This window comes from Bombina bombina, chromosome 2 (genome assembly GCF_027579735.1).
Source record: "Bombina bombina isolate aBomBom1 chromosome 2, aBomBom1.pri, whole genome shotgun sequence".
Lineage (NCBI taxonomy): Eukaryota > Metazoa > Chordata > Amphibia > Anura > Bombinatoridae > Bombina > Bombina bombina.
In genome coordinates this window covers 969,034,056-969,057,661 of record NC_069500.1, presented here as the reverse complement: position 1 = coordinate 969,057,661, position 23,606 = coordinate 969,034,056, and the positions used below count along the sequence as shown (strand labels likewise).

Sequence of the window (23,606 nt, the reverse complement as noted above, 5' to 3'; positions counted from 1 at the left end):
TGACACTATTTTTTACCTTTTTTTATTATAACACATTTTTTGGAGGGATCTCATCATTTTTTTCATCACATAGAGTGAACACATATTTTCACCACTTTTTGTATTTTTTGCATTTTTTTGCATTTTTTTCATTTTTTCTAAACTTCTATATTGTTGTACTGGACACTGATCACACTTAAACCTCGTCATTTTTTTTTCTCCGCACATTTTGGATAACAATTAACCCTATACTACTTACCAGGAGCATCTTACACTTACTGGACTCAACCAAGGTGTTAACCACTTAACAGATACTCAGCATATAAGGCTTTATCATCAGCCATATTGATTCTACCAGTATATATAATTGTTTTTATCATTATATCGTATTGTATTTTACCCAACACTGTAATTTGCTATCATTTGTAACATGGATCCATGAACAACCATCAGTGTATATTGTTCTTTTATTATTTTAATTATTGTGTGGAATAAATAATTTTTAATTTCATATTCTACCAGCTTATCTTAGCCTATTTTGGCATTCCCTACCCTATCCTCAGCCTTCTTTTGGCGCTCACCTCTACCTTGCATGCATCTAACTCAAAATAATGCATTGCTGCTCCTTCAATAAAGGATTCCAAGTAAATGAAGCACAGTTGATAACAGAAGTAAACTGAAATGGAAACTTGCTTGAAAATGAATGCTCTATCTGAATCATGAACTAAACAAATATTTTGATTTTCATTTCCCTTTAAGAGTGGACTCAAACTTCAAATTTCTCAATGCCAAAAAGTGTTGGTCATATACGGTTTGAGTAAACACAAGGGGAATGGAGAAAGATGAAGGTACTTAGAACTTTGCTTTGCTCTAGAGCTATATAAGAGTTTATCCCTGCTGTATTCAGTTTTTTTCTGGAATTCCCTCATCTGCTCTAGACTTTCTAATTCAATCATATTTTGTGTCACCAGCTGTTGGCTGCTTAGCCTACATTCATTGCTTGGCCATTGTTGTTTGGTCTTTACCTTGTATCATTTTTGTGTTCTCAATCTTCTCTCTTCCATCCTCTCTCTTCCTCTCTCTTCTTCTCTCTCTTCCTCTCTCTCGCTACTTATTGGAACCAGCTTTGTCTACCTGATTTCCTAACTTACATTGTTGGTTCCCTGTTCATAGTTTGTAGCCTATTTTTATATAAAATTAAGTCCTCCCCTCCATTTCCTCAATGTTTGGAGGCAAGAGCTACCTTCATTTGAGTGCCCTTCTGTTGCTGTGTCTTGCCTTCCTCCAGGTCACCATTTTCCATGCAACCAGTTGAAGGGATGGTAAAAATTATACTTAAATTATATGGATAAAGCATGTAAGCTTAGGAGCCGGATCATATTTGGTTCTGCACCTAGGTAGAACTTGCTAATTGGTGGCTAAATGTAGCCACCAATCAACAAGCGTTACCCAGAGTGATGCACCAAAAATGGACCGGCTACTAAGCTTACATTTCTGCTTTTTCAAATAAAGATACCAAAAGAATGAAGATAAATTGATAATAGGAGTAAATTAGAAAATTGCTTAAAATTGCATACTCTGAGGGATATTTATCAAGCCGTCAACCGCAAATACACTGGAATTCCGCAGCTTAATTGATTCCCCTTATTTATCAAAGCCTACAGACTGGCAAAAGTTTAAATTTGTGACGTAACATACGATCCGCCGGTCTCAGTCCGACACAGATCAATGCTTACATCACTACAGATGTTCCGAATGCAAATTCGGCACTATTTGACTACTTTTGCAAGTTGTCAAATATCTGCCAGGTACGCTCGCCACTATTCCGGCAGCATACCTGCTTTTCAATCCGCCGCCATAGAAATAAATGGGAGTCTGAAAGCAGCAAAAGCTTAAGTTCGCTGCTGCTAGATATCCCATTGATTCCTATGGGAGAATAAAATTTATGTTTACACCTAACACCCTAACATAACACCTGAATCTAAACACCCTTAATCTGCCGCCCCCTACACCGCCACCACCTACATTATACTTATTAACCCCTAATCTACCGCCCGACACCGCCGACACCTACATTATACTTATTAACCCCTAATCTACCGCCCCAACACCGCCGACACCTACATTATACTTATTAATCCCTAATCTGCCACCCCCTACACCGCCGCCACCTACATTATGTTATTAACTCCTAATCTGCCGCCCCCTACACTGCCGCAACCTACATTATACTTATTGACTCCTAATCTGCCGTCCCCTACACCACCACCACCTACATTATGTTATTAACCCCTAATCTGCCGCCCCCTACACCGCCGCCACCTACATTATACTTATTAACCCCTAATCTGCTGCATCCAACCGGGCAGAAGTCTTCATCCAGATGGCATCTTCTATCTTCATCCATCCGGCGCAGAGCGGCTCCTTCTTTAAGACATCCGACGTGGAGCATCCTCTTCGTTCGACGTCTTCTTTACAATGAATATTCCTTTAAATGAAATCATCCAAGATGGTGTCCCTTAGATTCCGATTGTCTGATAGAATTCTATCAGCCAATCAGAATTAAGGTTGAAAAAATCCTATTGGCTGTTGCAATCAGCCAATAGGATTGAGCTTTCATCTTATTGGCTGATCCAATCAGCCAATAGGATTGAGCTTGCATTCTATTGGCTATTCCAATAGGATAGGATGTAAGCTCAATCCTATTGGCTGATTGTAACAGCCAATAGGATTTTTTGAACCTTAATTCCGATTGGCTGATAGAATTCTATCAGCCAATCGGAATCTAAGAGATGCATCTTGGATGACGTCATTTAAAGGAACATTCATTGTAAAAAAGACGTCGAACGAAGAGGATGCTACGTGTCGGATGCCTTGAAGAAGGAGCCACTCCGCGCCGGATGGATGAAGATAGAAGATGCTGTCTGGATGAAGACTTCTGCTCAGTTGGATGAAAATGTCGGCCCGCTTGGATGAAGACTTCTGCAGGATTCGATAGGGACTTCTGCCATTTCGTTGAGGATGGAAGTTGGCTCTTCAGAAACTGTAAGTGGATCTTCGGGGTTTAGTGTTAGGTTTTTTAAGGGTTTATTGGGTGGTTTTAATTTTAGATTAGGGTTTGGGCTTTTGAAAAAGAGCTAAATGCCCTTTTAAGGGCAATGCCCATACAAATGCCCTTTTCAGGGCAATGGGGAGCTTAGGTTTTTTAGATTAGATTTTTATTTGGGGTGTTGGTTGTGTGGGTGGTGGGTTTTACTGTTGGTGGGTTGTTTGTATTTTTTTTTACAGGTAAAAGAGCTGATTTCTTTGGGGCAATGCCCCGCAAAAGGCCCTTTTAAGGGCCATTGGTAGTTTATTGTAGGCTATGGGTTTTTTTATTTTTGGGGGGGCTTTTTATTTTCCTAGGGATCTTAGATTAGGTGTAATCAGTTTAAATCTTTGATAATTTATTTTTTAATTTGTGTAACTTAGTGTTTTGTTTTTTTTGTAACTTAGTTGTTATTTTTTTGTAACTTTGTAATTTGTAATAGTAGGTTTAAAGGGCCACTGTAAGTAAATATTTTCTATGCCTGTTACTAACTAACTACCCCAAATACGCTTTTTATCAATAGCATTTCATTAACATATCTGTACCGTATATCAGAAATCTTGTCTGCAAATGTAATTGTTTTCCAAACCCACTCCGCGGGTATCCTTTGCTCTGTACCAATCCGTTTACAATACCTAGGTTTCAAAATGGTGCTTTAAACACAATTTCATTGGTTTAAGTATTTTGAACATGCAGTGCTGAAAATAGTGGGCAGGATAACGTGACATCATCGGCAAATAAAAGATATAACTTTTAGAACGTTATGAAACTTCGTTTTGGAGAAAATATAGGTCAGTAGGTTTTAATTAATGTTTATTAACTTTAATATGTTAGTTGTTTGTCTTAAAAATTATAACGGAAAGTAATCCTTTCAATTATTTGAGTAGGGTTAGGTTTTTAACTATATAATATTGAATTTAATTTGTAGTTTAATGTAATTTAAGTCTAACAGTTAGGGTATATTAATTATTAGTTTAATGTAGTTTAATGTAATTTTAGTATAACAGTTAGGGTAGATTAATTATTAGTTTAATATTGTTTAATGTAATTTAGTATAACAGTTCGGGTAGATTAATTATTAGTTTAATATAGTTTAATGTAAATCTAAAGGTAAGTTTAAATTTATTATAAGATAGGGATGAGTTAATATTTAATATAAAGTTAGCGGGCTGTTAGGTTTAGGGGTTAATAGGTTAATTTAGTTTATGGCGATGTGGGGGCTGGCGGTTTAGGGGTTAATAGGTTTAGTAAGTTGTAGTGATGTGGGAGGCCAGGGGTTTAGGGGTTAATAACTTTATTTAGTTGCGGTGGGCTCTGGGAGCGGCGGGATAGGGGTTAATAGCATAATTTAGGTGGCAGCGGTGTAGGCTGCGGCAGATTAGGGGTTAATAACATAATGTAGGTGGCGGTGGTGTAGGGGGCAGCAGATTAGGGGTTAATAACATAATGTAGGTGGCGGCGGTGTAGGGGGTGGCAGATTATGGGTTAATAACATAATGTAGGTGGCGGCGGCGTACGGGAGCAGAGGGATAAGGGTTAATAAGTTTATTAGAGTTGCCGCGGTGTCTGGGAGCAGTGGGATAGGGGTTAATAACTTTATTTAGTTGCGGCGGGGTCGGGGAGTGGCGGGATAGGGGTTAAACAGTTTAGTATAGTGGCGGTGTTTAGTGACAAGGTATAAATAAAGCTGTGATAAAGCCGAATAGCAGCGAGATCGATGACTGTTAGTTAACAACAGTCCGCTGCTCAGCGCCCCGTACTTGGTGCGCGGCTTTTTGACAGCTTTTTTGTTAAATATGGAGAGCGTATTCAGGTCCGCGGCCACAATGTTAGGCGATGTCAGACAAGCGTATTGGTGCCGTCGAATGCAAGTAAGTTGACGGCTTGATAAGTAGGACTCTATCTGAATCATGAAATAAAAAAATGTTGGCTTAATATCCCTTTAAGCCTTTGACAATAGTGTTTGCAACATTGTTTTTAAAAATGTTATATATAATTACAAACACTGCTGCCATAGACACGTGCACGCTCCTAAGCTCCTATCAACCTACTTAGGTTTAGTATTCAACAAAGAATACAAAGTGAACAAAGCAAATTTGATAATAGAAGACATTTGGAAAGTTGTTTAAAATTGCATGCTCTATATGAACCATGAAAGTTTCATTTTGACTTTACTGTCATTTAATTTGCTCTCTATGGTCTATTCTGGCATACGTCAGATTACAGGCTATTTTAAGGAACATTCTCATTCTTTTCAGCCCATATCCTCTCCTTTGCTAGCATTTTTTTCGAAACCTACTAGAACACTGAAAGAAGAGTGCCAAGTGAAGGGTTCAATAAATAGATAATATATGAATTCAGTCTGCTAGAAAGGGTAGATGCATGAATGTATTCTGCTCAGAGCTAATTTTCATCAACATTATGAACCTAGTGAAATGCATTGCATATCAGGTTTGGAACTGTAAATATTTGTAGTTGAACATAGGTTATGTAAATACAAATAGTTTCATAATGTATTTAACTGTTAAGCTACATGTTTTTCTCGGAATATATACCGTTTTGTTTTTGTTCAATAGATGCAGTTAGTATTCCAGCAACAGGGTCCAATATTATCAAGGCTAGCAAGGTTACTACAGAACGTTTCATTAAGTAAATGGCATAATAGAGCAAATGCTTCTGAAATTTTAATTCCAAATTGGTATGCTAAATATAAATAGCAGATGAACTGCATAAGACTACACGTATGTATTTTATTTGCTGTTGTGTATCAGTTGTGACTTTTACATATTTGCTATTTCCCACAGTTCTGTTCCTTAAAGGGCCATAAAAGTACAAATGTCCCTGTTCTTATTCATTATAACGTCATTTTAGCACTGTCAATCCCTCATGTCTATAGGTTTAACCCCTGCAATGACCCAGCTACACTATTGTAACTGCTGATTGACTCACTGCAATTCTCTACAGCTCCCATGCTTTACTTTTATCATAAGCTTATCCTCATTTGCTGGGGTTAAATATATATGAGTAGTTTACAGGTGGCGTGCTATGTAGCTCTTTCTTTCATGTAATTAGCAAGAGTCCATGAGCTAGTGACGTATGGGATATACATTCCTACCAGGAGGGGCAAAGTTTCCCAAACCCTAAAATGCCTATAAATACACCCCTCACCACACCCACAATTCAGTTTTACAAACTTTGCCTCCGATGGAGGTGGTGAAGTAAGTTTGTGCTAGATTCTACGTTGATATGCGCTCCGCAGCAGGTTGGAGCCCGGTTTTCCTCTCAGCGTGCAGTGAATGTCAGAGGGATGTGAGGAGAGTATTGCCTATTTGAATGCAGTGATCTCCTTCTAAGGGGTCTATTTCATAGGTTCTCTGTTATCGGTCGTAGAGATTCATCTCTTACCTCCCTTTTCAGATCGACGATATACTCTTATATATACCATTACCTCTGCTGATTCTCGTTTCAGTACTGGTTTGGCTATCTGCTATATGTAGATGAGTGTCCTGGGGTAAGTAAGTCTTATTTTCTGTGACACTCCTAGCTATGGTTGGGCACTTTGTTTATAAAGTTCTAAATATATGTATTCAAACATTTATTTGCCTTGACTCAGAATGTTCAACTTTCCTTATTTTTCAGACAGTCATATTTGGGATAATGCATTTTAATTTAACATTTTTTACCTTAAAATTTGACTTTTTCCCTGTGGGCTGTTAGGCTCGCGGGGGCTGAAAATGCTTCATTTTATTGCGTCATTCTTGGCGCGGACTTTTTTGGCGCAAAAATTCTATTTCCGTTTCCGGCGTCATACGTGTCGCCGGAAGTTGCGTCATTCTTTGACGTTATTTTGCGCCAAAAGTGTTGGCGTTCCGGATGTGGCGTCATTTTTGGCGCCAAAAAGCATTTAGGCGCCAAATAATGTGGGCGTCTTATTTGGCGCGAAAAAATATGGGCGTCACTTTTGTCTCCACATTATTTAAGTCTCATTTTTTATTGCTTCTGGTTGCTAGAAGCTTGTTCTTTAGCATTTTTTCCCATTCCTGAAACTGTCATTTAAGGAATTTGATCAATTTTGCTTTATATGTTGTTTTTTTCTTTTACATATTGCAAGATGTTCCACGTTGCAACTGAGTCAGAAGATACTTCAGGAAAATCACTGCACAGTGCTGGAGTTACCAAGCTAAGTGTATCTGCTATAAACTTTTGGTATCTGTTTCTCCAGCTGTTATTTGTATTGCATGTCATGTCAAACTTATTAATGCAGATAAAATTTCCTTTAGTACTGTTACATTACCTGTTGCTGTTCCGTCAACATCTAATTTTCAGAGTGTTCCTGATAACATAAGAGATTTTATTTTTTAAATCCATTAAGAAGGCTATGTCTGTTATTTCTCCTTCTAGTATAAATAAAAGTCTTTTAAAACTTCTCTTTTTTTCAGATGAATTTTTAAATGAACATCATCATTCTGATACTGATAATGGTTCTTCTGGTTCAGAGGTTTCTGTCTCAGAGGTTGATGCTGATAAATCTTTGTATTTGTTCAAGATGGAATTTATTCGTTCTTTACTTAAAGAAGTATTATTTGCATTAGAAATAGAGGATTCTGGTCCTCTTGATTCTAAATGTAAACGTTTAAATAAGGTTTTTAAATCTCCTGTAGTTATTCCAGAAGTGTTTTATCTCCCTGATGCTATTTCTGAAGTAATTTCCAGGGAATGGAATAATTTGGGTAATTTATTTACTCCTTCTAGACGTTTAAGCAAATTATATCCTGTGCCATCTGACAGATTAGAGTTTTTTGAGACAAAAATCCCTAAGGTTATGGGGCTGTCTCTACTCCTGCTAATGTACTACTATTCCTACGGCAGATAGTACTTCATTTAAGGATCCTTTAGATAGGAAAATTGAATCCTTTCTAAGAAAAGCTTACTTATGTTCAGGTAATCTTCTTAGACCTGCTATATTTTTAGCGGATGTTGCTGCAGCTTCAACTTTTTGATTAGAAGCTTTAGCGCAATAAGTAACAGATCATAATTTTATAGCATTATTATTATTCTATAACATGCTAATAATTTTATTGGTGATACCATCTTTTGATATCATTAGAGTTGATGTCAGGTATATGTTTCTAGCTATTTTAGCTAGAAAAGCTTTATGGATTAAACTTGGAATGCTGACATGTCTTCTAAGTCATCTTTGCTTTCCCTTTCTTTCCAGGGTAAATAATCTTTTTAGTTCCTTTCCTCACAAGGAACAAAAGCCTGATCCTTCATCCTCAGGAGCGGTATCAGTTTGGAAACTATTTCCAGTTTAGGATATATCCAAGCCTTATAGAAACCTATAGCCAGCTCCTAAGTACCTATGAAGGTGCGGCCCTTATTCCAGCTCAGCTGGTATGGGGCAGATTACGTTTTCTTCAAAGAAATTTGGATCAATTCCGTTCTTAATCTCTGGTTTCAGAAACATTGTTTCAGAAAGGTACAGAATTGGCTTCAAGTTAAGGCCTCCTGCTAAGAGATTCTTTTCTTTTCCGTGTCCCAGTTAACACAGCAAAGGCTCAGCATTTCTGTAATGTGTTTCAGATCTAGAGTTGGCTGGAGTATTTATGCCAGTTCCAGTTCTGGAACAGGGGCTGGGGTTTTATTTTATCTCTTCATTTGTACCAAAGAAGGTCAATTCCTTCAGACCAGTTCCGGATCTGTCATTATTGAATCGTTATGTTAGGATACCAACATTCAAGATGGTTATTGTAGGACTATCCTGCCTTTTGTTTAGCAAGGGCATTATATGTCTACAATAGATTTACAGGATGTGTATCTGCATATTCCGATTCATCCAGATCACTTTTAGTGTCTGAGATTCTCTTTTTAGACAAGCATTACCAGTTTTGTGGCTCTACCGTTTGGCCTAGCCTCAGTTCCAAGAATTTTTTTCAAAGGTTCTCGGTGCCCCCTTTTTTCTGTAATCAGAGAATAGGGTTTTGGTATTTCCTTATTTGGACGATATTTTGGTACTTGCTCAGTCTTCTCATTTTCGAAGAATCTCATACGAATCGACTTGTGTTGTTTCTTCAAATTCATGGTTGGAGGATCAATTTACCATTCAGTTCATTGATTCCTCAGACAAGGGTAACCTTTTTAGGTTTCTAGATAACTTCAGTGTCTATGACTCTGTCCTTGTCAGACAAGAGAAGTTTAACATTGATATCAGCTTGTCAAAACCTTCAGTCACAATCATTCCCTTTGGTAGCCTTATGCATGAAAATGTTGGGTCTTAGGACTGCCGCATCAGATGCGATCTCCTTTGCTCGTTTTCACATGCGACCTCTTCAGCTCTGTATGCTGAACCAATGGTGCAGGGATTACTCAAAGATATCTCAATTAATATCTTTAAACCGATTTTACAACACTCTCTGACATGGTGGACAGATCACCATCGTTTAGTTCAGGGGGCTTCTTTGTTCTTCCGACCTGGACTATAATCTCAACAGATGCAAGTCTTACAGGTTGGGGAGCTGTGTGGGGGTATCTGACAGCACAAGGGGTTTGGGAATCTCAGGAGGTGAGATTTCCGATCAATATTTTGGAACTCCGTGCAATTTTCAGAGCTCTTCAGTCTTGGCCTCTTCTCAAGAGAGAGTTGTTCATTTGTTTTCAGATAGACAATGTCACAACTGTGGCATACATCAATCATCAAGGAGGGACTCACAGTCCTCTGGCTATGAAAGAAGTATCTCGAATTTTGGTTTGGGCGGAATCCAGCTCCTGTCTAATCTCTGCGGTTCATATCCCAGGTATGGACAATTGGAAAGCGGATTATCTCAGTCGCCAAACGTTGCATCCGGGCGAATGGTCTCTTCACCCAGAGGTATTTCTTCAGATTGTTCAAATGTGGGAACTTCCAGAAATAGATCTGATGGCTTCTCATCTAAACAAGAAACTTCCCAGGTATCTGTCCAGATCCCGGGATCCTCAGGCGGAGGCAGTGGATGCATTATCACTTCCTTGGAAGTATCATCCTGCCTATATCTTTCCGCCTCTAGTTCTTCTTCCAAGAGTAATCTCCAAGATTCTGAAGGAATGCTCGTTTGTTCTGCTGGTAGCTCCGGCATGGCCTCACAGGTTTTGGTATGCGGATCTTGTCCAGATGGCCTCTTGCCTACCGTGGACTCTTCCGTTAAGACCAGACCTTTTGTCTCAAGGTCCTTTTTTCCATCAGGATCTGAAATCCTTAAATTTAAAGGTATGGAGATTGAACGCTTGATTCTTGGTCAAAGAGGTTTCTCTGACTCTGTGATTAATACTATGTTACAGGCTCGTAAATCTGTATCCAGAGAGATATATTATAGAGTCTGGAAGACTTATATTTCTTGGTGTCTTTCTCATCATTTTTTCTTGGCATTCTTTTAGAATACCGAGAATATTACAGTTTCTTCAGGATGGTTTAGATAAGGGTTTGTCCGCAAGTTCCTTGAAAGGTCAAATCTCTGCTCTTTCTGTTCTTTTTCACAGACAGATTGCTATTCTTCCTGATATTCATTGTTTTGTACAAGCTTTGGTTTGTATAAAGCCTGTCATTAAGTCAATTTCTCCTCCTTGGAGTTTGAATTTGGTTCTGGGGGTTCTTCAAGCTCCTCCATTTGAACCTATGCATTCATTGGATATTAAATTACTTTCTTGGAAAGTTTTGTTCCTTTTGGCCATCTCTTCTGCCAGAAGAGTTTCTGAATTATCTGCTCTTTCTTGTGAGTCTCCTTTTCTGATTTTTCATCAGGATAAGGCGGTGTTGCGAACTTCTTTTGAATTTTTACCTAAGTTGTGAATTCCAACAACATTAGTAGAGACATTGTGGTTCCTTCATTATGTCTTAATCCTAAGAATTCTAAGGAGAAATCGTTGCATTCTTTGGATGTTATTAGAGCTTTGAAATATTGTGTTGAAGCTACTAAGTCTTTCCGAAAGACTTCAAGTTTATTTGTTATCTTTTCCGGTTTTAGAAAGGCCAGAAAACTTCTGCCATTTCTTTGGCATCTTGGTTGAAATCTTTAATTCATCTTGCCTATGTTGAGTCGGGTAAGACTCCGCCTCATAGGATTACAGCTCATTCTACTAGGTCAGTTTCTACTTCCTGGGCGTTTAGGAATGAAGCTTCGGTTGATCAGATTTGCAAAGCGGCAACTTGGTCCTCTTTGCATACTTTTACCAAATTCTACCATTTTGTTGTATTTTCTTCTTCTGAAGCAGTTTTTGGTAGAAAAGTACTTCAGGCAGCGTTTTCAGTTTGAATCTTCTGCTTATGTTTTTCATTAAACTTTATTTTGGGTGTGGATTATTTTCAGCAGGAATTGGCTGTCTTTATTTTATCCCTCCCTCTCTAGTGACTCTTGTGTGGAAAGATCCACATCTTGGGTAGTCATTATCCCATACGTCACTAGCTCATGGACTCTTGCTAATTACATGAAAGAAAACATAATTTATGTAAGAACTTACCTGATAAATTCATTTCTTTCATATTAGCAAGAGTCCATGAGGCCCGCCCTTTTTTTGTGGTGGTTATGATTTTTTTGTATAAAGCACAATTATTCCAATTCCTTATTTTATATGCTTTCGCACTTTTTTCTTATCACCCCACTTCTTGGCTATTCGTTAAACTGAATTGTGGGTGTGGTGAGGGGTGTATTTATAGGCATTTTAGGGTTTGGGAAACTTTGCCCCTCCTGGTAGGAATGTATATCCCATACGTCACTAGCTCATGGACTCTTGCTAATATGAAAGAAATGAATTTATCAGGTAAGTTCTTACATAAATTATGTTTTTGCTCATGCACAAACACCACCAGAAGTAAACTTGTAATGATTTTTTATATTTATATATATATATATATATATATATATATATATATATATATATATATATATATATATATATATACATACATACAGGTAGCCCTCAGTTTACGCCGGGGTTAGATTCCAGAAGGAATGGTTGTAAATCGAAACCGTTGTAAATTGAAACCCAGTTTATAATGTAAGTCAATGGGAAGTGAGGGAGATAGGTTCCAGGCCCCTCTCAAAATTGTCATAAGTAACATCTAATACATTATTTTTAAAGCTTTGAAATGAAGACTTTAAATGCTAAACAGCATTATAAACCTAATAAAATAATCACACAACACAGAATATATAATTAAACTAAGTTAAATGAACAAAAACATTTGCTAAACAGCATTATAAACCTAATAAAATAATCACACAACACAGACTTAACTTGCATTTTTCTGCAAACAGTTCTTTCTGTGCATTCCAATCTGGACTGATTTATAGACAGGAAGTTCTTGTTCCTTTGAAATCTGCTCGATAGCTCATGTATGGTTAAACTGATTAATTTCAGCTTGCTTGGCTTTTCTGAAAAACAAGCGGACAGCTCCACCTACTGACTATTTTAATAAATGGCAGTCACATGACTGGAAAAAAAGGTTGTTATTCTGAAACGGTGTAAATTGAACCGTTGTAAAACGAGGGCCACCTGTATGTATGTGTGTATATATATATATATATATATATATATATATATATATATATATATATATATATATATATATATATATATATATATATTTATTTATTGTGTGTGTGTATATATATATATATATATATATATATATATATATATATATATATAAAATAAACATATTTAGACATGTATATACACATTATAGCCCTTTCCAGTCATACACATTTTTATATACCATATATATCTTTAAACCCTTATAAAAAATGTTTTTAATATTTATATGAATAATTTATATCTGATATTACATATATGTGTATTTTCTTTTAATGTATTTATGTTGTGCTTAGTGCAACTTTATTTTTAGCCCTAACCCTTTACGAGAGGTCTTCAGTGGCACTAACCAGACGAGTGCAAATTTAGATTGCTCTCTGCAGTACACGTTGACTTTCAGCTTGTAATACGCGTGCAAGTTAGCTTGGGTGTGATATTTCGATAACGTTGGCATGCCACGTGTTGTCTAACCCATAGACTTGTAGGGTGGGTAGTGCTAAAATTAGATTGACAAGTGTACACTGCAGTGGCCGATTAAATAAAATGTTAAATCTAATTATTTGTATTCTAACAAATAGGTGAAATTATTTCTATAAATGTATGAGAAAACAAACACAAATAAGTTGTTTGCACACCAAAACATTTTAAGGTAAATACCCCCCCCACCCCACGACTTATTTATCCACCGGTTTTACAGCAATAAGTAAAATAAAAATGAAAGAGAATGACAGTGTATTGCATGAGAACAGGTTTACCATATGCTTATCATAAGATGAGTTTAGAACATCAAAGAAGTTATCAAAGAAAACATTGAGAGGTGCATATGTGGCATGTACTGTCTTTACAAGTAAACAGAAAAACATCAACGTTTATTTGGTTAAATAAAAGACAGTTGATTTAAATGCACTAAGCTGTAGCAGTAACAAGTTTTTTTTATCAGTGCATTAATATTTCATTTATTGCTTTCAGATGGTAGCAACAGGAATCTGTCGGACAGATGACCATGTAATGAAGGGAGCTTTAGGAGATATAAACTTTCCTGTTATTCTTGGCCATGAAGGAGCAGGGATAATTGAAAGCATTGGAGAAGGCATTTTGGACCTAAAACCTGGTAAATATAAAAATAAATAAACAATAATAAATACAAAAACTAGATCAAACTCAGAACTACATTTTTAGTTTTCGTCATGGATAGGAGAGTTACCGCCTCCTAAATGTTTGCCACTGATTCTGAGTTTATACTTAAAAAAATATGGTCAATCTGTGCATGTTATGTGGCTAGGGTTGGTTGTTATTATATATAGATATATAGATCTTGGTACCTTTAATTTTAGAAAGTATTTTTCTAGTATTATAATGAGCATGGATATAAATGTTATTGCTTCTATGAATGGCACACTAACTGGACTCTTTTTTTTTTTCTTAATTTTATGTTTTTCAGGTGATAAAGTGATTCCCTTGTGTATTCCACAATGTGGAAAGTGTAGCTCTTGTCTTAATCCTAATACCAACTGTTGTCTGAAAACACAGTAAGTATTCTATGTTATGTATATATTTATAATCTATGTATAATAAGTTTAAATGCCTTGTTATTGTTATAAGGATTAACATTCTCTCTTAAAAAGACAAACCATTCCTGATAATACTTGGCATGTATTCATTAAAACAATTAGAAACCAAGCATTTACTGCTGAGTTAAATTAAGAATAAAACAGCTGTCTGATAATGGTTTGATTGGCTAATTATATGGTAATTAAGCAATTACTTGATTTGATTATTGGAGCCACTGAAGCTGGAGTTGTGTTGAAGGCATCTAATAGCTTTGAACTGGAAATAACTATGAGCAGGTTTTAGAGTACATAGGTAAACTAAAGTAAATCAGGAGTGTAGTTGGTAAGGAAGCAAGAGTTAAGGACCAAGTAATACGTCAGTGGCTGTGTTTCACAACAGAAGGGGAAAACAAACTCATAAACCAGGGTACAGTTTCAAAGATCCTTAGCCAAAAAGTCAGTCCTTAGATAACATAGCAGATAGGGGTTGGACTGGTAACAGACGCCAAAGAACTTGCCAGGGTTAAAGCCAGAGGAACAGACCAGGAACAAAATTTCTAGGGTCTTTATACAATATAACCAAGCAATTAATGCGAGACAGAGATGACCTTTTAACAGCTCCCATTTAGACTTGCCACTAAAGACACTGCAGGAGTCACTTGTGAGGGAAAATATATAAATAGTGCTATTCTAGCGCACATGAAGACAGTGCACCTAGCACTGTCGGCCCCACTAAGCCTAAGGCTGTTAGTGCATCCCTAAGACTCCACTGGCACAGTCCTTCTAGGAACAGTGCTCGTACCAGCCTTGACATTGCAGTGTGATTCTTAGCATGCTCCAGGACTTGATGCCTGGTAACTGTAGCAAATTTGAAAATCTTCACAGATATTTGCAGGAACAGGAAAACTGAACCAGTTCACAAAATATTCTGTTGTTGTTGAGCTTGAAGCAAAATATTTTGAAGTAATTTAGAATTATTTGCTCGAGTTGTTGATTCAGATCTGGAACAGGTGAAGAAAAAGGAAGATCCAGAAGAACTACAGATAAGAAACCATAATTAGCAGTGACATCTTTTTAGACTGATGAATATGATTATTGTATGCAAACTCTGCTGTAGGAAGCAGATATGACCAGCTGTCTTGAGGTACAGAAAAAAAACATCTTAAATACTATTTCAAAGTCTGATTAGTTCACTCTGTTCAACCATTCATCTATTAACCATTAAAATGTGCATGCTGGAAAAGAATGTTTCCAAAACCTGGAGGTAAACTGGGAGATCCTGTCAGACAAAGCATTACTTGGTAAACCATGTAGTCTAAAAATCTCTTGTACAAATAACTCAGCCATCATACTAGCAAAAGTTAGACCTGTAGGAATGAAATGAGCCATCTTAGTAAGATATTCTACTACTACCAGGATAGTATTAAATCCAGCAGACAAAATAAGGTTGATAATATAAAGTCCATCAAGAAACAGACCCAAAGACATCAACTGGCAAAGGATTTAGAGGACCCACAGGAGCCAACGTGTAATGTTTCATCCTAGCACAGGTGTTACAAGGCAAAACAAATGTATGCACATTCTCTTCTTAATACCTCCATGGCCAGCAGCAGGTAAATACTGATAAGTCTAAAGAGCTTCTAAAAGGACTTGAGTAGAGACAAAAATATTTTCCTTAGCATACAAAAATCCACAACAGTCAAAACAGTTGTAGCAAGAAGAGGAAAACTTAAAACCTTGATCTTATCCCACAAAGAATGGTGAATCAGAAGAAAGTGTCACATTTGAAGAATATTATCGGCCTGAGAAACAGAATCTGAAGAAACATTAAGAATTCTAGACAAAGCATCCACCTTTTTTGGTTTTGGTACTGGTGATTACAAAATTTAATCTGGAGAAGCACAATGTCCACCAGAATTGGATGAAGTTGTCTTGCCGCTCTATAGTGGTCAGTAAAAATAATAAAAGGCTGGGCAGCTCCCTCCAACAAATGCCTCAACTCCTCCAAAGTGCATTTAATCATCAGCTATTCTTTGTCTGCAACATCATAATTCTCCTCAGCTGAAGTCAAACAATGGGAGAAAAAAAACACTCAATACAACTAATGTTTATTCTTTTCTTGCTGAGACAGGACTGCACCAAAAGCTACACTACACCAAAAAGAAAGACATCTGTACATCTTGCTGAATAAGTATAGGTGCAGAAGTAAACAGAATTTTTGGTTTGTCAAATACCACTTTTTCAGAAAAATGTATTTTGATTTTGACAAAAAATGGCAGCACAAACTTTAGGAAAATTTCTAATGCAACTTCTATAGAAATTTGCTTATCTTCTTATAAGTAGGAAGTGGAAATGGCCATTCCAAGATTTCAGAATCTTCTTGGGATCCATTTCAATATGATTGGAGAGAGAATATATCCCAGGAATTCAACTGTAGAAATAGAAATTTTACATTTCTTCTATTTTTCCTCCTCAATTTTAAAAGTACTAATTGGACATGTTGAATATGAATGTCCTTGAGAGGGGTAAAAAAATCAGAATATCATCCAAGTATATAATGGTAAATGTATCCAACAAATCTCTAAAGATATCATTCAAGAAGTGTTGGAAAGTAGCAGGAGCGTTACACATACCGAATGGCATAACTAAATATTCAGTGTCCATACTGGGTGCGAAAGGTTGTCTTCCATCCATCACCTTCCCTAATGCACACCGAATTATAAGCTTCTCTAAATAAATCTTTGTGAATGCCTGAGCCTCCTTAATTCTATTCAACATTTTGGGAATAAGAGGCAGAGGATAACATTATATTCTTTGAGATGAAGCAATTCAGGTCCAGAAAAAGGAAAGATAATTTAAAAGGGTATAGGAGCACCTGGAACTAAATCAATTGTACAGTCCTAGGGGCGTCTATGAGGAAGTTGATCTGCCCCCTTCTTTTCTATAACAATAAAGAGTCTCTGTAAGGTTCAGGGATTAATTAATTCTCTTCTTGACAAACTCTGAAGATCATAGTTAAATGAGAAAAACAGGTATTCTTAAAAAATAAATAAAAAAAATGGTAATGCTAGCAACCTCCAAATCTATTACAGGGTTATGCAATTCCAGCCAGAATAGCCCCAATATAAGTGGAAACAAAGGAAAAATCACTACATCAAACTGTATGATCAGAGCCCAGGTACATAGACACTGGCAACGTCTCCTGGGTAACAGGCAGGGCTGCCACTAGAAATTTTGGGGCCCCTGACTTAACCATTGATCAGGCCCCCCCCCCCCCTTTGACATGTGCAATTTTTGACCAAGTGACTAAAACGTATATGCACTTTATTCTTAAGTATCTATTTAAACTTGGAAATGTTGTAAAGGTAGTAACACACAAACACACAGACACACTCATACACTGAAACACACACACACTCACACATAAGGATTCACATATAGACACTCTAGCAGACACGCAAAGAAACACACTCAGACACAGACACCCAAACAGACACCCAGCACTTGTTTACATTGACCTGACAAGTAATGAGGTAAACTACAGTTTTGTAAAAAAAGGAGATTTAGAAAACAAAATATGGAGTTCTGATTATCTTTTTGTAAAGGAAGATGCCAACTAAATGATGTCAACGGCATGCAGTGGCTGAAAGGAAGGGCCCTGAACTGTCTAAACAATCATTTAAAGGTTAAATGGTAGATTGGTGACTTCCGGAAAGGTCTCATTAGTCTCAAAGTCTGTAGAAAGATGTGAATAATCAGTAGTAAGGTCAAAATGTCCTAAAAAGGAACAGACAATGGACACACACACAAACTCACATACACCCAAGGAAACACCGACAGAGACAGCCTCAGAAGTCACACAAAGACATACACACACACACAGAGACACCCACAGAAAACACACAAAGACATACACACACAGAGAGACAACCACATAAAACCCAGATAGATAGACATACATACACACACCCTCACTGAGACATCCACAGAAAACACACAAGGACATACACACACCCTCACAGAGACACCCACAGAAAACACACACCCTCACAGAGACATCCACAGAAATCACAGACAGACATACATACATACATACATACACACACACACACCCTCACAGAGATATCCACAGAAAACACAAACATACATACCCACCCTCACAGAGGCATCCAGAGAAAATAAATACACAAAGACAAACATACACACACCCTCACAGAGACCCCCATAGAAAAAGCTCAAAGACATATGCACACACCCTCACAGACATCCACAGAAAATGCACAAATAGATACACACCCACCCTCAGAGAGAGACCCACACACATAAATACATACACACTCATAGAGACACAAACCAAAGCACAAAGACATAAACACAGACACCCACAGAAACACTCACAGGAGGAAACATTTCTGCACCTTGCATCCCCTAAATCAACAGTGTGTGACATGCATGATAAAAAAAATTGCAGAAATTAAGAGATCACTTTTTAAAGAATCATATTTGTAAATGTGCAAACAAAAATAATTCTGTGAATTCAAAATTGTACATTAATGATCTGGGTAGATGGCTAGATGAAGAAAAGTACTTTTAAAAAGGTTGACATATGTTTGATTTTTACCCATTTTCCCCAACCAAGAGCACCACTTCAAATATAGTGTACAAATGTTCCCATCTGTCAGCTGTACTTATGGATTTTAAAAATGCTGTACTCTATATGGTCTTGGTGGAACCATAAGCTGTGGTACTCATACCACAAAATGCAGGATTTAGGCATGTTGGTATGTATTTCAAAATTAAGTTAGCTGTAGTGTAAACAGAACAGTTTTAAGTTAACCTGTTTCATTTCAAACACTGAGCAATCTTAGTCTGAGAGTATAACATGTTATGCAGATGTAAACATCTTAGATAAAATGCCTCCTTGCATCTGGAAAGTCCTTGCATAAAGGGGCAGTAAACTGGAATGTAATATATATAGGAGGAAACATTTCTGCATGGTTTTAAATATAGAAATTCAACAGTATTGTCAAATAATCATAAATACACTGCTGCTAAAAATGTGTTTTTATGGACACCTGGCCCCACCATACAACTACTACCACACTGAAGTTACAATCTGAAATTGCACAAAGAAATAAAAAAAAATTTGCTAAGTAAGTCCTACCTCCTCTGCAAATTAAAGTGATCTGCCGTCTGACTCAGGCACACACTGTACAAAGTGCCTAGTCTGTCTCACACTGTGCATAGTGGTTGAGTGCACACTTAGAAATCCTCTCAAATGCTAATACTTTACTCCTTGTAATAACATTTCCCATGCTCAATTAGCACTCTGCTGTAGTACCCTCTGGTGGCTGCCAAAATTTAAAATTTTTAAAAAAAATTTTTTAGTTCTTGCCTCATGGGGCCCCCCTGTCACCCCCTGATGGCGGCCCTGGTAACAGGGCTACACTTCATAGAACTTCCATCTTTAACAAAATGCTGTATAGGAGAGGACTTTGCTTGGAGAGGAATTTCAATATTGTCAGCCAAAGTAGAATCAATGGCATCTATTTATCAAGCCGTCAACTTACTTGCATTTGACTGCACCAATACGCTCGGCTAAGATCGCCTAACATCGCTGCCGCGGACCTGAATACGTTCTCCAAAATGATCAAAAAAGCTGTCAAAAAGCCGCGCACCAAGTACGGTGCGATGAGCAGCGGACTGTTGTTAACTAACAGTAATCGATCTCGCTGCTCTTCGGCTTTTTTACAGCTTTCTTGGTACCCTGTCACTAAACACCCACACTATACTATACTGTTTACCCCTAAACCGCCGCTCCCGGACCCCACCGCAACTCTAATAAATGTATTAACCCCTAAACCGCCGCTCACGGGCCCCGCCGCAACTAAATAAAGTGTTTAACCCCTAAACTGCCGCTCACGGAGCTCACCGCCACTTACATTATACTTATTATTTATTAACCCCTAATCTTCCGCCCCCTACACCGCCGCCACCTACCTACAATTATTAACCCCTAATCTGCCGCCCCCAACGTCGCCACCACTATATTAAATTTATTAACCCTAAACCTAAGTCTAACCCTAACACCCCCAAACTTAAATATAATTTAAATAAATCTAAATAAATATTACTATCATGAAATAAATTATTCCTATTGAAAACTAAATACTTAACTATAAAATAAACCCTAAGCTAGCTACAATATAACTAATAGTTGTAGCTAGCTTAGGGTTTATTTTTATTTTACAGGCAACTTTGTATTTATTTTAACTAGGTACAATAGTTATTAAATAGTTATTAACTATTTAATAACTTCATAGTTAACATAAATACAAATATACCTGTAAAATAAAACCTAACCTAAGTTACAATTACACCTAACACTACACTATAATTAAATAAATTCCCTAAACTAAATACAATTAAATAAAATTAAATACAATTATCTAAAGTACAAAAACAAACACTAAATTACAAAAAAGATCACCCTACCTTGAGAAGTCTTCACCCAAACGGGCCAAAGTCCTCAACAAAGCCGGCAGAAGTGGTCCTCCAGACGGGCAGAAGTCTTCATCCAAACGGCATCTTCTATCTTCATCCATCCGGTGCGGAGCGGCTCCATCTTCAAGACATCCGATGCGGAGCATCCTCTTCTGACGACGTCTTCTTGAACAATGACAGTTCCTTTAAGTGATGTCAACCAAGATGGTGTCCCTTCAATTCCGATTGGCTGATAGAATTCTATCAGCCAATCGGAATTAAGACAGGAAAAATCCTATTGGCTGATGCAATCAGCCAATAGGATTGAAGTTCAGGATCATGATAGGATCAGCCAATAGGATTGAACTTCAATCCTATTGGCTGATTGCATCAGCCAATAGGATTTTTCCTGCCTTAATTCCGATTGGCTGATAGAATCAGCCAATCGGAATTGAAGGGACGCCATATTGGATGACATCACTTAAAGGAACCGTCATTGTTCAAGAAGACGTCGTCAGAAGAGGATGCTCCACGTCGGATGTCTTGAAGATGGAGCCGCTCCGCACCGGATGGATGAAGATAGACGATGCCGTCTGGATGAAGACTTCTGCCTGTCTGGAGGACCACTTCTGCCGACTTTGTTGAGGACTTCGGCCCGGTCGGGTGCAGACTTCTCAAAGAAGGGTGATCTTCAAGGGGTTAGTGTTAGGTTTTTTTAAGGGGGGATTGGGTGGGTTTTAGAGTAGGGTTGGTTGTGTGGGTGGTGGGTTTTAATGTTGGGGTGGTTGTAATTTTTTTTTACAGGTAAAAGAGCTGATTACTTTGGGGCAATCCCCCGCAAAAGGCCCATTTAAGGGCTATTTGTAATTTAGTGTAGGGTAGCGCTTTTTTATTTTGGGGGGGCTTTTTTATTTTGTTAGGGGGATTAGATTAGGTGTAATTAGTTTAAAAAAACTTGTAATTTGTTTATTTTCTGTAATTTAGTGGGGGTTTTTTGTATTTAGATAATTTTATTTAATTTTATTTAATTGTATTTAGTTTAGGGAATTTATTTAATTATAGTGTAGTGTTAGGTGTAATTGTAACATAGGTTAGGTTTTATATTACAGGTATGTTTGTATTTATTTTAACTAGGAAGTTATTAAATAGTTAATAACTATTTAATAACTATTGTACCTAGTTAAAATAAATACAAACTTGGCTGTAAAATAAAAAAAATAAAAAAAAATCCTAAGATAGCTACAATGTAACTATTAGTTATATTGTATCTAGCTTAGATTTATTTTATAGGTAAGTATTTAGTTTTAAATAGGAATAATTTATTTAATGATAGGAATATTTATTTAGATTTATTTAAATTATATTTAAGTTAGGGGGTGTTAGGGTTAGACTTAGGTTTAGGGGTTAATAAATTTAATATAGTGGTGGCGGTGTAGGGGGGGCAGATTAGGGGTTAATAAGTATAATGTAGGTGGCGGCGGTGTAGGGGGTGGAAGATTAGGGGTTAATAAGTATAATGTAGGTGGTGGTGGGCTCCAGGAGCGGCGGGATAGGGGTAAATATGTTTATTTAGTTGCGGCGGGGTCCGGCAGCGGCGGGATAGGGGTTAATAAGTTTATTTAGTTGCGGCGGGGCCCGGGAGCGGCGGGATAGGGGTTAATAAGTTTATTTAGTTGTGGCGGGGTCCGGGCGTGTCGGGATAGGGGTTAGTAACTTTTATTTAGGTGGCGGCGGTGTAGGGACGGCAGATTAGGGGTGTTTAGACTTGGGGTACGTGCTAGGTGTAAACGTTCCCATAGGAATCAATGGGATATCGGGCAGCAGCGAACATGAGCTTTCGCTGCTTTCAGATTCCCATTGATTCCTATGGCATCCGCCGCCTCCAGGGCAGCGGATTGAAAATAAGGTACGCTGGGCCGGAATAGTGGCGAGCGTATCTGATAGTAGTTTGTTAACTAGTAAAAGTAGTCAGATTGTGCCAAATTTGCATTCGGAACATCTGTAATGACATAAGCATCGATCTGTGTCGACTGAGTCCGGCGGATCGTATGTTGCGTCACTAAATTCTACTTTTGCCGGTCTGTAGGGTTTGATAACTAAGGGGAATCAGGCTCGCCACAAATACGCTGCAGAATTCCAGCGTATTTGCGGTTGATGGCTTGATAAATAGATGCCAATGAAACATCCACTAGTACCGAAGTCAATCATTGCATTGATTCTGATACTCCTTGTTGACCACTGTAACAAAAGAGGAACAGATAAATAGGATGCCATATGAACAGAGGAGCTATTTAGTTTCTTGGGTCTCACAAGTCAATGATGTAGAAAGTTGCCACCATTGCCACAATAAAAATATAAGTTAATATCTCTGTTTAGAGCATTCAGAAACAGAAATAGGCTTCTTAATAGCTCCTATCTGCATAGGCTCCTGAGGTAGAGATTAATTAACTGGAAGCACTTGAGAAAAATCTGAGCCTGAGAGGCTAATCTTTCCTGTTGTCTTTTATGAAGTTGTCTATCAATCTGAACAAAACATGTCAGCATACTTTCACTGGGTGGATGCATTCAAGCCAGTTCATCCTTAAGTTGCTCAGAAAGACCCAGACTAAGCTGATCCAGAAGTTCCAATTAGTATAACTGGAAATACGATGAAAATTTCAGACATAAGCCCACATGTATTAAAAGGCGAGTGGACAAGCTTCTCAACTTTAGAAGTTGTCAGCTCGCCTTCACGGCGAGTAAAGCCGCCTCTTCATTCACACAATGATTCATGAGTGAGAAGGGCAGGTCAATCACACCCCAGATTAAGCAAGCTTGGGGTAATTTCTCTCCGCCACCTGAGAGGTGGCCAAGAGTGTAAGCAGCAGCAGTCTGATGTGTGAACCTTCTCCGTAAGGGTTCTGGAACAGCTTACACTGCTTCGTACATAGAGCCCATAGTCC

General features: G+C 37.6%; 1 protein-coding gene across 3 annotated transcripts in view; it reads left to right on the top strand.

Moving 5' to 3' along the window:
• The window catches only part of LOC128649916 (alcohol dehydrogenase 1), a 106,311-nt gene that overhangs the window by 16,024 nt on the left and 66,681 nt on the right, over positions 1-23,606 (top strand). For all 3 annotated transcript variants that reach the window (XM_053703470.1, XM_053703468.1, XM_053703469.1), the window contains exons 3-4: positions 13,601-13,742; positions 14,073-14,160. In XM_053703470.1, coding sequence (XP_053559445.1) covers positions 13,601-13,742; positions 14,073-14,160 — 230 coding nt within the window. The remainder of the gene's footprint in view (positions 1-13,600; positions 13,743-14,072; positions 14,161-23,606) is intronic.